Source organism: Eptatretus burgeri, chromosome 21, assembly GCF_056783735.1.
Source record: "Eptatretus burgeri isolate ZD-2024b chromosome 21, Ebu_testis_v1, whole genome shotgun sequence".
In the NCBI taxonomy this organism is placed as follows: Eukaryota; Metazoa; Chordata; class Myxini; order Myxiniformes; family Myxinidae; genus Eptatretus; species Eptatretus burgeri.
Genome location: NC_140981.1, coordinates 2034046 through 2048900, shown reverse-complemented (window position 1 = coordinate 2048900; position 14855 = coordinate 2034046). Strand labels below are relative to the sequence as shown.

At 46.0% G+C, this 14855-nt stretch overlaps 2 protein-coding genes across 5 annotated transcripts in view; both read right to left on the bottom strand.

Moving 5' to 3' along the window:
• Positions 1-14855, bottom strand: part of LOC147008163 (uncharacterized) — a 195652-nt gene that overhangs the window by 64195 nt on the left and 116602 nt on the right. The gene's annotated exons all lie outside the window — the stretch shown is intronic.
• The window catches only part of LOC147008168 (uncharacterized), a 14478-nt gene continuing 8374 nt past the window's right edge, over positions 8752-14855 (bottom strand). The window contains exons 5-9 of one of the 4 annotated variants that reach the window (XM_085865477.1): positions 13357-13498; positions 11556-11771; positions 11264-11340; positions 9885-10025; positions 8752-9553 (exon numbers count right to left, since the gene is read on the bottom strand). In XM_085865477.1, the coding sequence (XP_085721603.1) occupies positions 9428-9553; positions 9885-10025; positions 11264-11340; positions 11556-11771; positions 13357-13498 (702 nt within the window). In that variant the 3' untranslated portion in view covers positions 8752-9427. The remainder of the gene's footprint in view (positions 9554-9884; positions 10026-11263; positions 11341-11555; positions 11772-13356; positions 13499-14855) is intronic. The other 3 variants (XM_085865480.1, XM_085865478.1, XM_085865481.1) reach the window with 3 other exon arrangements.

The window sequence follows — 14855 nt, the reverse complement described above, 5'->3', positions numbered from 1 at the left end:
CACTCCGCTGACATTCCCTCCCACTCCCCCAACATTCCCTCCCACTTTCGTCGCATTCCCTCCTGCTCCGCTGACATTTCCTCCCACTCCCACTCCACCAACATTCCCTCCCACTCCCCTCGCATTCCCTCATGCTCTACTGACATTCCCTCCCACTCCCCTCGCATTCCCTCCCACTCCCCTCACATTCCATCCCACACCCCCAACATTCCCTCCCACTCCCCCAACATCCCCCCCCTCCCCTGGCATTCCATCCCACTCCCCAACATTCTCTCCCACTCTCCCAACATTCCCTCCCACTCCCCCAACATTTCATCCCACTTCCCTCGCATTCCCTCCCGCTCACCTCACATTCCCTCCCACTCCCCTCACATTCCCTCCCACTCCCCTCGCATTCCCTCCCACTCCCCCAACATTCCCTCGCACTCCCCCAACATTTCCTCCCACTCCCCTCACATTCCCTCCCACTCCCCCAACATTCCCTCCCACTCCCCCAACATTTCCTCCCACTCCCCTCACATTCCCTCCCACTCCCCCAACATTCCCTCCCACTCCCACTCCACCAACATTCCCTCCCACTCCCCTCGCATTCCCTCCTGCTCTACTGACATTCCCTCCCACTCCCCTCACATTCCCTCCCACTCCCCTCACATTCCATCCCACACCCCCAACATTCCCTCCCACTCCCCCAACATCCCCCCACTCCCCTGGCATTCCCTCCCACTCCCCAACATTCTCTCCCACTCCCCCAACATTCCCTCCCACTCCCCCAACATTCCATCCCACTTACCTCGCATTCCCTCCCGCACACCTCACATTCCCTCCCACTCCCCTCACATTCCCTCAAACTCCCCTCGCATTCCCTCCCACTCCCCCAACATTTCCTCCCACTCCCCCAACATTCCCTCCCACTCCCCCAACATTCCCTCCCACTCGCCTCGCATTCCCTCCCGCTCCCCCAACATTTCCTCCCACTCCCCTCGCATTCCCTCCCACTCCCCCAACATTCCCTCCCACTCCCCCAACATTCCCTCCCACTCCCCCAACATTCCCTCCCACTCCACTGACATTCCCTCCCACTCCCTCAACATTCCCTCCCACTCCGCTGACATTCCCTCCCACTCCCACTCCCCCAACATTCCCCCACTCCCCTCCTGCTCCGTTGACATTCTCTCCCACTCCCCTCGCATTCCCTCTGCTCCACTGACATTCCCTCCCACTCCCCTAGTATTCCCTCCCACTCCGCTCGCATTCCCTCCCACTCCCCTCACATTCCCTCCCACACCCCCAACATTCCCTCCCACTCCCCCAACATTCCTCCCACTCCCCTCGCATTCCCTCCCACTCCCCCAACATACCCTCCCACTCCCCCAACATTCCCTCCCACACCCCCAACATTCCCTCCCACTCCCCCAACATTCCTCGCACTCCCCCAACATACCCTCCCACTCCCCCAACATTCCCTCCCACTCCCCCAAGATTCCCTCCCACTCCCCCAACATTCCCTCCCACTCCCCTCGCATTCCCTCCCACTCCCCCAACATTCCTTCCCACTCCCCTCGCATTCCCTCCCGCTCACCTCTCATTTCCTCACATTTCCTCCTGTGAATGTCCATTTGACCGAAACGTGTCAATTGAGACAAAAATAAAAATATCTCAAACTCTAAAAGAATAAGACGATGACGATGATAAAGCACCGAAAAGATCTGTTGTTCACAAGAAAGATATCATGCGTTGAAAACTGGAAGATTTCTCATCTCCGAGAAGCAGAAGTTTTTTTGATGTCCTGCATTTGAACTCTGACATTCTGCACAAAGACCCAGATCAATGGGAAACTGAAGATAGTTTCGTCCAGATCCGTTCTGTCGTCAGCAAGCTGAAAGTTGTGAATGACTGTGCAGAGAGTGGTGTCACCCTGGCTACTGAGTACAACAGTCTTATTGTTGTGGGGCCAGGTCTCGGTGGCGAGCACGACCGCGCGGGGGTGCAGTGGAGTCAGCTCCACCGAACACCCGGAATTTATAGGTCGTCACCCCAGATAACTCCGGAGCCGATGGGTCCCTTATCGGACCAAGATCGCCAATAGGTCAACCGCGGGGGTTAGGGTCAATTGCCAATTTCAATATTCCTAAATACCCACGTCATCCAAAATAACTCCGCAGCGCACGAACATTTAATCACCCATTAAACAAAGGGACGGGACCCTGACCACAAACACTTACTTACCGATATAACTGATCTCTGGGACCTGAATGTTGAGTGCTCATGGGTTCCAAATTCGTAACATTATTACGTCCGATGAGGAGCCAAAGCAGGACCGATAACAAGCGGAAACTGATCACCGAAAACGATTCCTGGAATGTAAGAAATCAACTTTGAACAAGTGAACTATAGCTCTTGTCCCGTCTGTTCAAAGACCCCGTCTGCAAACTGCGGAGTTCGAAAAACGCGAAAAATACATTAAATCTTGATTTTTTTTTAGGCTTTTCAAGTTTCACTGAGACAGACTGGAAAAATCTTGCCAAGTTCAACAATATTTTTCTGCAGTATTTCAGATTCCAATGCACCAGAAAACATCATACATTACATGTTAATGTCATTTTGGCATAAGATTCAAAAACAAGGACAAATGTGTCCAAGAGCCGCTTCCTAAAGGCAATAACAACAACAACTTCCGATATTTCGTCACGTGCCTTGATGGAGCCAATAGCGAGACCCGTCATGGAGGCTCCTGTTCATGACGAGAAAATCGTGTATTTACGAAATAACTACACATTAAATGGAATAATGTTTAAATCGTAACGTGAACTTTTCGAAACTTAAAAGCAAATGTCCGAATATATTTAAAAGTTGATGATAGACGCTCTCAAAAGGCACCGTCAATGCGAGGATGTGTACAGCTGTTTAGTATTTAAGGAGATCCGGATCCTGTATATAAAAGAGCCGAGTCCTCGAGGTTTTGTCTTCACCAGAACAACAACAACAACGCGGAGCTCTCTCAGAGCTCGCTACGCGAGACGCGGCTAAAAAGAAGAATATAAAATGAATTTCTTTTTTTCAAATTTCGATGGACGATAGCAACCCCTAAAAAAAATTTTCGGGTTCATGTTTTTTTTATATATATTTTTTCTCATAAATTTCAACCGAAATTTGGGTTTGCCCCTTGAAATTTCCGAAACAAATAAAATAAGGACAGGCCTAATGGGGGTGTCCTGCACGGTATTGTCCTGGACCATGGATTCCTCCAACATATTTACACCCACCTGAGCCAGCTCGTCTTGGCTCGCCATGGTGCGTATTTGAGAATAAATTTCACTTGCTCTCACTTTGGAGGGAACGGGGGGGGCGGGGGTTGCTCCACACACCCCTGATCCGAATCCCGTGAATTTCTCGATGGAGGCGGAGGGGCCGTATCGCACTCCTGATCACCAATTTGTTGTGGTGCTGGGGTCGGCGGCGATGAACGACCGCTAGTTGGAGCAGAAGGGTCGTCTCCCGCCGAGCTCCCCGGAATTGAGGTTGTGACTCTCCGGATAACTACGAGGGCCACGGGTCCCTCATTGGATCGGGATCGCCAATAATTCGACCGTGCGGGGTCGGGTCTATTCGTGTACATTTGTGGACTGAACAACGCATCTTCTATCGTTAAATGAAGACTCCATTTTGAGGGGGGGGGGAAGTAACATTTTGATGACAATTCAAACAATGAAATGCAAGTTTCGTCCACAGCGATGACAACAGCTGTCTGATACACATACACCGCCCAATTAGGTTCATTAATTCTCACATTATGTAGAGGAATGAAAATGGTGATATTCAATCCCTCATCCTAGTACTTTTACCAGAATTCACAATGACTGTTAGAAGCAAAAACACCCCGTGTTTGCTTCCATGAGAGGTATGAAAAAAGACTTCACGACACAAGACGTCATCACGCAGCGACGTCGACAACAGCAGGAATGCACTACTAATTGGAACCTTTTATAACATCCTAAAACTCATGGAAAAATGATATGATAGAGGATGGAGGATAGAAAGTTAATTTGCTGATTACTGTGAGAGGGAGAAGAAGAACAATAGATTAGACAAGAGGAGGAGATATTAAGCAAACATGGCAGTTTTGTGCGAAGTGTCTCACTGTCGCCTCATCTCATATATAAAGGTGAGTTTGTGTCTGTGGGTGGATGTGTGGGTCTGAACAAGGTACGGATTCATCACAACGAAAATACTCATGTACTGTGTGCTGTTGAGATGTCCAATGGTGTGTTGTTACCAAGCAGCTCGGTCGCGCTTACCAAGCCAGCCGTTCCTTATCAACAGTTTCTCATGGAGTGCTTGCTTGAGTGCTTAAGCCACTTGGCAAGCGCTCCACAAGAAACTTGGTGAACTGAACACACACCCACATTCATGACATGGCGATGAGGATAAACATCTATCGTGTCATTATTTCAGCCAAGGGGTGGGGTGGGAGTAAGTAGGGGAAGGGGTGGGGTGGGAAGAGTGACCCGACGTTGCCCGGCAACACCGGGTACCCCTTGCTGGTGACCTCGAAAAATCTTCTCCAGAACGGCTGGACAGATCGAGTGGAAACTTCACACAAATGTTCCCCAAGCCATGGGTGCACAAGTTTGTTAAGGAATAACTGATAGGTCACATGGTTTGGCAGCCATATTGGATTGAAGAAAAATATTCAATAATGTTTTCTCTAGAACCGCTTAATCAATCGACGTAAAACTTCACAATTATGAACTAGTGCTGATGGTGAATACAAGTTAAATTTCAACTTGATCGGACACATGATCTGGCAGCCAGAATTATTTGATTTTTTGATCTGCGTTGCTTTTGACTTTTTTTTTTTGAATGAGGTTCACTTGGCTGTGCCTGGATGGGTATGAGGGTAGAGGAGTAGCAGCTGAAATGCAAATCCTATCCAGGTTCCTCCTGATGACTTCATCTTTGCTTTTTGCTTGTTTGGATTCCTTCTGATTATACCAATGGAGGACTGAACCGATTTGATATGAATTTAATTTTTTTATTGGTTCACGAAAAAATATTTTCACGAAAAAAATAAGTGACCACTATATTCGTTATTGTTGTGTGTCTGTCTGTCTGTCTGTTGGGTAGTCGATCTAGTCAAGAAAAAAAAATCTCAAAAAAAATTTTTGACATTTTTTTTTCTTTCTACCCTTATTATCAGTATTTCCATCGATATGTTGGGTAGTCGATCCAGTCGAAAAAAAAATTTTTTCAAAAAAAAATATTTTGAAATTCGTTCTACCCTTTTTATCAGTATTTCCGTCGATATGTTTGTTGGGTAGTCGATCTCGTCGAAAAAAAAAATTTGGGGGGGGGGGGAATTTGTTCCACCCTTATCAGTATTTCCGTCGATATGTTTGTCTGTCTGTTGGGAAGTCGATCTCGTCGAAAAAAAAAAAATTTTTCAAAAAAATAAAATTTGAAATTTGTTCTACCCTTATCAGTATTTCCGTCGATATGTTTGTTGGGTAGTCGATCCAGTCGAAAAAAAAATTTTTTTTTTGAAATTTGTTCTCACCTTATTATCACTTTTTCCGTCGATATGTTTGTCTGTCCCTCTGTTCGATCCAGTGCTCCGTTAATACAATGGCGATTTCGATGAAACTTGGTTGGTGGGTTCATACCATGACCAAGTTGTGTGAAAATGAGAACCGTTGCTATGGACACCACCGTTGCCTAGCAACGGGACTGAAATTTTTGAAAAATCATAAAAAATTTATTTTTTCGAAAATCAAAAATCGGGCCACGAGCGACTGTGAGCAGTAAGTATATTCAGCCATATTGTCAAAATTTTCCAGCCGGATCCTCTGAAAACTGTCGGAGAAGATAGACTTTGAATGAACCCTGGTCGAAAACAATAAAAAAAACGAAGTTCGTTATATCTCAGAAACTGTGAGTCAGATATACATGAAACTGGTATGGTAGGTTCATGGTATGTCCTAGTTATGTGTGAGAAAGAACCGTTGCTATGGAGCCCGAGCAACGGCCGAAAAACCTCTAAATGTGGGGGTATTTTAAAGAAAAAACAATCTGCAGCATTAACCCTTGAAGCTTGAATCATTAATTTTCTTGTGCTTGATCCTCAGGTCATTCCCCATCGAACGGGCCCATCGCGTCAGGTTCTATTGGGTAGTCGACTACCCATGTCCGCCTACCGGCTTGTCTGTCTGTCTGTCTGTCCTGAGCATAGCTCCGTGGGTTTTGATCCGATCCTGATAAAATTTTGGTGGGAGGTTTATATCATGAATTTGTTGTGTTTTCCTGAGAATGGGCGTGGTGCGCCAATTATGGGCGGAGCCACGCCCAAAAAACATGTGTTTTTAGGGGGTAGCCGATTTCAATTTGCATCTTCTCCGAGGGGTTTGTTGAATATGACAGGGGTTTCGGTATTTCGTTAGCCCAATGGCACCTGCCCCCACGGAGCTCGATTTTTCATTTTCGTCCCAAGGTCAAGGTCACAAGGTAATGAACTAAGAAAATTGCGAATTTTGACATAAAAAATTTTATTCTCCGACGGGTTTGTCGAATCTGGCAAGGGTTTCGGTATTTGGTTTGCCCAATGGCACCTGCATAGCCCCACGGAGCTCGATTTTTCATTTGTTTGATAAGTTGCATGACCTTATCATACCAAGGTCAAGGTCACGAACTTAGAAAATTGCGAATTTTGACATAAAAATCATACGACCGCCCAAACTTTGAGAGCTAGGATGACAATATTTTTTATGCATAATCTTGAGGTCATTCCCCACCTAAAGTCGTGAAAGCATTTTGCTCTATCTCGAACACCTTGCCCGTGGCGCCCCCTTCAAGTTTGTTTTTACGCTGATTTCATCAAAGTTTGGATAATCCGAGGAGTGCGAAATGCCATATAGCCGATATGACGTTATATTGTTCCTGGAATGTTCCAGAGGAAGTTTTGCACCAAAGGTCATAATCCTTGACCTTTGACCTTTAAAGTTCACAAAAGTCAAATTTTCAAACTTGTGGGAATCGAACCGGGTTTTCGACCTTCTTTGACGAACTAACTCCATTAAGCTATAGCACGTATACTGTTTCCTTATTTTAATGTCCACAACATTGTTTTGTGACCTTTAAAGGTTATGCAAAGGTCAAATTTTTAAAGTTGTTGAACGAAACCGGGTTTTCGACATTTTGCAGCAAATAACCTGTCACTCGTACCACATCATGTCGATCATTTTCATAACTTGGTCAAACATTATCACATTGTCTCATTCTTGACTTCTGAAACAATCTACATCGTCAAATACCGCTCGTGAACCATCGTCGTCTTCAGACTTGTCACATTCTAAATTCAATTGAATAATAATGAAAAACGTCATTGGTTCGGGTCAATGCTTGGTGTTGGCTGAATGGATAGGGTGGTGGGATTGGGATCCTTCGGTCCTGAGTTCAAATCCTGCTTTTTCCATTGAATTAATACCAGGTGAGGTTGATTAAGCCTGTCATCCTTATGAGGTTGGCAAAATGAGTACCAACCAGATTGCTGGGATGATTGTGCCATTCGAGTATTATGTGTCAGAGTGGTGACCTGTCCAGGATTGTGCCCAATAGCCCAGGAGACTTCCTTGGCAGCATCAATGTGATGCACAGAGTATGGTCCCAATCTCCTCCTCCTCCTTTTCCTCAGGTGTCCGATCAGAGCAGGGTTGCATCAAAGCGGGACGTCTTGGTTCCCGGTCATCACTGCCAGCAGTTATAAAGTTAAAGTTCTTATGATGTCTCTTATTACCTCTACTACTCGAATATCCTGGGGAATGTTAAACTTAAATCCGGCTCTGCTCAAATCATTGTCTTATTGTAATTAAACATTGTCTAAATGTTAAACATTTGTCAAAGCTGAAATAAACTGACCACATGTTACGTCATATACAGTCACTAAATTCATGGACTAGACTACGGTTAACGGATAGAGACACAGTGGGAAATAACATGAGAACATGAAATTCACAATCAATAGAACACAATGAAGGGATTCACTCTTCCCCCGACACTGTCGGAGTAATGGTGATGAAGTTTCCATCGCTCTGTGACGTCACGCCCCTTTGTGACGTCAATGTCAAGAGCACTGTTGATTATGAGCTCAAATTTGACGCAGCTAACGCAGACAGGCACAGTTCGCGACGCAGCTGGCCCAGAGATGGCCACGTCATGGTGTCAAGGTGTAAATGGTGTCCCTCCTGGAGAGCTCGATGATGTAACGGGCCGAGCGACCAAGACCTTTTTTTCATCGTGACATATTCATTTTATCAATTTGTGGGACAAAAGACTGTCGGGAAAAGGGAAACATCACTGACAGCCAATTTGACGATCGTACAAAAATTAAATTTATGAAGTGACAGCAACAATTATCATTGAGAATACATGAATATAATTATTTTTCTTCCACACCTTCCGACCCACCCTCGGGTGCTGTGGATGATCCATGTGTTGTTGTCCCATTGCTTTCCCTTTTCACCATTTTGTCCGTCATCCGTTTCTCCCTGTCGTTCTGCTCTTCCATCCATGAGCCGATATACCTGGAAATCTAAATCCCAATTCAGGTCCACTCTTTGAGCCGTCATTTTTCTGGGCGTGCTGTGGTGCACCTGCACCTCCTTCTCCTCCTTCCTCCCCACCCCATCCGCTGACCTTCAACCCCACTCCCCCCTTCCGTCTCCCCTGTTGTTCCATCATCCAATAAATCTTGAGAACTGATAAATAAAACACACCACACAGGCTTTATTTTGGAAAAAAAACTCAATTTCACAGAGTCAGGCAAAGGCAAAGTCATTTCAGTAAAACAGGTAACAGGTGAGAGACAGGTGGGTGTGAGAATTCGCATCGCAAATGACTATGGTCTTAAAGTGGTCTGTGGAGGGTTTCCAGGACGACAGTTTGTACATCTTGTGTCTAAAAAGGTCTTTCCCCCTCCACCTCAAAATCACCGCAAAAACAACAACAAAGAACCAATGAAACGGTTAAAAATCGAACTACAGAACAACCAAGAAAAAAAACTGTCCATGGTGTTGATGGAAGACGAAGAAGAAAAGGTCTTCCGTAGGCCCAAAGGTGTATAACGAAGAAGGTAAACAATTCGAACATTTCACATTAATTTTCAGAATGTCAACGCTTAAGGCTTTCCATGTTATGTCCCAGTAAGGCCAAAGAATATCCCAGTGCTTCCAAGTGTTGCTACCAAGTTGCCATCTTGTCTGGGATCACAGTTGTTGGTCGGTTTTTGTGGTTGAACAGTTCCGTAGGCCCAAAGGTGTATAACGAAGAAGGTAAACAATTCGAACATTTCACATTAATTTTCAGAATGTCAACACTTAAGGCTTTCCATGTTATGTCCCAGGAAGGCCAAAGAATATCCCAGTGCTTCCAAGTGTTGTTACCAAGTTGCCATCTTGTCTGGGATCACAGTTGTTGGTCGGTTTTTGTGGTTGAACAGACATGCAAGCTTGGTTCGTTTCACTCTCCTGCTGTAATGTAGTCCGGCTAAACGATGATGAGCATTCTGATAAGAAAACAGAATTGGGGAGGGGGAGAGTGACGTCATAATGGTTACAATTATTAAAATAAATCCACAAACACCGAAACGTAACAATTTATGTCACAAACATCAATATATCCCGGCTCTCTCTGGTCATTACTCCCCCCCCCCTTGACAGGCCCCTCCATTTTTGGCGAGAAGAAGGAAAGGAAGACAAATTTACCCGTGCATCGAGTGCTGTAACCCCTCCCCCCACCACCCCACTTCCCTGTCCTCAATGCCCCCCCCCTCCCCCTTTGCACCCCGTTCGTTCTGATGTCCCTTCGAAGAACCAAGCAGCTTGTAGAGCACTCACCAAAGTGGCTTCACACTCAAGCAAACACCCCATTGAAACGGTTGATAAAGAACGGCAAGCTTGGTAAGTGATTAGCGATCGCCGATCGGTCATCTTCAACACCGTGCACCCGGAGACGCCCGGAATGTCAAAAAAAAGAGTCTGAATTAGACAAATGAACATTTTTATCAGTCAGGACTGCTGCTGAAGTCAATAAAGAGGTTTAAATTTTGAAACTTGGCTGAGTTTAAGAGATTCTCGAGGTTATGACATGTGCGGAAATGAAATAAAGTCACGAACTCTGGCGTCTCCGGGCGTTTATTAGCATTGCAACGTATCCAGCGATACGTAGGCATGATGATCAGGCATTCGAGAATATGAGTGAGGAAAGAAAAAAAAAAAAGCGGCCTGTTCCAAGTCAAGGTATTGTTGAGCAGGCCAAAAAACATGGCGAATTCAGATCCAAGCAAGGGAGAGTGTGGTGGAGGTGTTTAAATTTACCCAAACACTCAGTTTTCACTCATTCACTCCCTTGGAGTTCCCTTCGTATGCATGCAAAGTTTCAGGCTGCTCAGTTTCATGGTTTTGGAGTTATGGAGGAGACACACTGACAAACTGACATTTATTATTTTAGAGATGTCCAACCTCTCCTAATGTTTGTTTCTGAAACCGCCATCCCCTTTGTTCTATTTATTTGGTGTTTTATCCTAAGGAATCGATCGTTTATGTTCTTGGACAGCGTCTGCGAGGCCTGGACGTGGCGGGTTTGGCACGACAATGGAAGGGCTAATTACAGTGACTTCAGAAAGGATTCACACCCCTCGACTTTTGTCACATTTTGTTGTGTCACAGCCTGAATTTAATTTAAAAAAAAATTGTCACGAATCTACACAAAATACTCCAGGATGACAAAGTGAAAACCTCACCTGGATCACGAGCAACAGTCATTCAAACTCCCCGCAGACCTCCTTCGACCCTGAACTTTTTGATGTCCTGAACAAACTTTGGTACGTCACGGGTGATGAAGGTTGGAGTCAAGTTTCATCGAAATTGTGAGTGTAGTTTCCAAGAAGAGAGCAAATACCTATTTTGGGGGGTCCAAAACCCATCCATCGACCCCCTTCATGAGCGCAGATTTTGATGCGGTTGATAAACTTTGGTACATCACGGGTCATGAAGGTTGGAGTCAAATTTCATCGAAGTCACGTGTGTCGGATGTTAAAGGCCATGTGGGACGTTTGTGCAATTTAGTTTCGTGGGCCTTCCAGGTGAGGCCGTTGGCCAAGAGGAATGGTCGTTTGGCCATTCCGTACACTGTGTATTTTTTCAGGAATTGGCCATCGAGTGCTGTTAAATTTGAGGAGGAAAAGAACGAGTCAAGGAAAATGGAATGTCCAAACCTGTATGATATTGTCTTTGTGATCAAGTTGTCCGAGATCTTGTTCAAGCTCTCCCGAATCGGCCGCAGGAGTTTCACCTGATGGGGATCAATGGGACGAGAGTGGTGAGGAGTACAAATTGGTTCAGGATGATGTTGAGGACAAACGAGGGAGGAAAGAGAAAGCAAAACATGGTTTGAGAGGAGAGGATGAATGAATGAACGAGAGATTTGGAAGAATTGTATTTCATAATCCAACATCCAGTGCAGTACACAAGGCGTATCCACCGCACGTGCACCTGATTATCAATTACCTTGAACTTGATGGGTACATGTCAGCTTCGACTCCACCTTGGTGATCTCATCGAGGTACTCGAGTGACAGGGTGGATGAGGAAGGCTTTTCATCCCCTCCTCCGTCTGTTTCATTCTTATCTTTCCCGCCAGCGGCCTTGCCACCGTTCCCCTCCTCACTTTCTCCTGGAGTTGTTCCGTGACCTGCATTCTCGGCTTTCAGCCCCCCATCACCACATGCAGGAGAGTAAAGTGAATTTTAAAAATCCGACATCGACAATGATACAACTCACGGGTCTGTGTCGGACAACGGTCGTGCGCACGTGTAACTGTTTTGGGCTTTCTGCATCTCATAAGAGGGGCTTATCAGCATCCCAGTCCTCGAGTGACGTACTCTGCTGCAGGTGTTACAGGAACCGGAAATTGGAACCGGAAGTCGTGGCCATGCTGCTTCCTAAATTTTCTCTTATCTTCGAGCTGAGACCGCTATTTTTGTTTGCTCGTCTTTTTGGATTCTCATTGCCTGTGCGTCCGCCGGTCTCCGTCCAACGCAGCTGTCTCAGGATCGCACTGATCAACGTCAAAAGCCTTCACGTCTCTCTTGCAGGTATCTTTGGACCACAGGTTCAGTCGGCCGAGCGGTCATTTTGTGCAGTCTACTGAGTGTCGTCCAGGTTTAATTTGTTTATGATGTGGGAGATGCTAAACCAGACAACAACCACGCTCTCGAGAGCAAGTCGTGAAAGTTGGTGTCAAGGAGTGTTCGAGAAGACCTAAACACTCGGTACCCTCGGTCCAGGGAGGAATTTGTAATTGGTTCAGTGTTCTGGTGATAACTCACTTACTCTTCACAGAATACTGTCAAATGGTTAACGTCCACCAACCACCAGTGCCAGCTTGCGGGTCCTCCGGTCATGGTCCATCTGAGGGACAGCAGTAAACATCGATACCTCGTCCTTCGTGAGAAACACCAGGATGGTAGTTCACAGCTGGGTCAGGATTTGAACCAAGGCTAGACAGCACAGTGCAAGTTCGCAAAACCCTAATGGACGACAGGTAATGTGATGAGAAGGTTTCTGGCACAAAGTTTCTCCCATAAATCAGAACTACCCACAGCCAACAAGGTCTTTCTCCGTTGCTCAATGGAGCACCACTCTCCCCTACGGGCTGGCACTCCAGCATCACATCCACATATCTTTCTCTTTCTCTCTCTCTGGAATCTAAAACTCACATTCAATGGAATGTCCCGTGACAAGGCCGAAACAGAAGGCCTATTTCTCTCACATCGCAGGCAGGTCAGTGATCTGTTTTATCCTCCAACATTGCTCCCAACTCTCTCTCTCTCTCTCTCTCTCACTCTCTCTCCGTCCTCTGATTCTCCCCAGCAACTCCAGAATGTACTTATTCTTCCAGTAACTCCCTCCTTGTTAAACTTCTACAATGCAGGCTGACAGCACCACCTCAGCTTCTCTACTTCTTGTTTCTCCCGTCCACCTCTATCCACCTCCCACCATTTCATCAAATGCCCACCTCTATTCCCTTATGCCCCACTTTTCTCACCTGTGGAACTACCTTCCTGAATCAGTTGTCTCGACCTCTTCCCTCCAGTATTTCAAGTCTGTTCCTCATCTTCCCCTCAAGCTGTCTGCCATTTATACAACTGAGTTCAACGAAACCCAGTGAGACCCATCAAGTCCATTTTCCCCTCCTTGTGCCGTGGATCATCCCGTTCGTTGTCCTCCCACCATTTCCTCCATGCTGTCTGCCCATCTATCCACAAGCTCGATACCTGGGCAAAAGTAAAGTATTTAAAACGTCATACCTGCGTCTGATGTTTGAACAACGTCCATGTTCACCACTCCATCATCATGATCACTACTTTCTCCATTTTCGTGTGAAGAAGCGTTCCCAATCCCAGTCAACTCCACCATCGTTTCATTGGGATCACCATTGTCTTCATTTTTCTGTGAAGGAATGGTCCTCTTAGTCCAGCCTCGTGAGCCCAAAACCACGCACCTTTTGAGACAGGTGTCATGCTCACATCAAGTGTCATGCTTACATCATAATGTGCACAATTCACAACCCCCCCCCCACCTTCTACAGAACGAGGTAGGCCAATCCACTAACAGCAAAGTGCAGTTCACGTATCATCAGGTAGTTCAGGTATCACGACATCGTGGGGAAGAAACAAATAAATTTGGCCAGGGAGCTGTGAGCACATGGCGTTTCTTTAGAGAAATCGTTTTCTTTGCAAATTCCTCGGGCCGAGTCAGGAGTGCATCAAACCTCGCCGGTTGAAGGTTCAGTCGTTTCTCGTGGGAATGATGGGAGACCTATCTTAGGGCCCTGTCACACATTGACGTTTTAGCCAGCGTATGGCAAGGTCTCAAAATGTATGTAAAACGCTGGCGTACGCTGAACTATTGATGTTTTTTAAAAGTTTTGGGCGTATAATAACGTGTTGGACGTATGTATAACGTATTAGTAACGTACACAGAACGTTTCAATCACATATCGATAACTTATACCAACGAATGCTGAGCGTGTTGTCGGCGTTCACAACCTATGCCCAACGATAGTCTAACTTATGCATAGCGCGGCAGCGTATTGCCGACGATCACGTGGCGTAGGCTATTAATAGGCTGCGGCTCGACGATTCAAAACATAACTGCACTAGACATCGAAGTGTGAAGCTGCTGTCACACCTTGACGTTTTAGCGTCGACGTATGAAAAATTTGCCGAACCAAGCTGGCACACGTCGAATACGTTATGGGTAAGTTTTGTATACGTTAAGAGCACGCTGGCATACGTCGTAGTACGCTGGCATACGTCGTCATACGCCGAGTACGTTGAGAAATTTTCAGCATGTTGAAAATTTCTCGACGTAATCGGCGTATGACACACGTTCCACATACGCTGGCATAAGTTGGAGGCACATTACGCGATCGTTGACACACGTCGACACACGTTACTTGTACGTTACTCATAAGTCGAAACACGTCAAGGTATTGGTTAGAGTCAGTGTTCCAGACTCCCTGGTTTGTTTTTCCCTTCGGTATGACGGTGATGTTAACACTTCGATTTCTAGTGCGGTTATGATGTAAATCGTTGAGCGGCAGCCTATTAATTATATTATAACCGCACTAGAAATCGAAGTTTTAACATCACCGTCATACCGAAGGGGAAAAAAAATAAAACCAGGGAGTCTGGAACACTGACGCTAACCATTACATTGATGTGTTTCGACTTATGAGTAACGTACAAGTAACGTGTGTCGACGTGTGTCAACGATCGCGTAACGTGCCGACAACACGTTACTC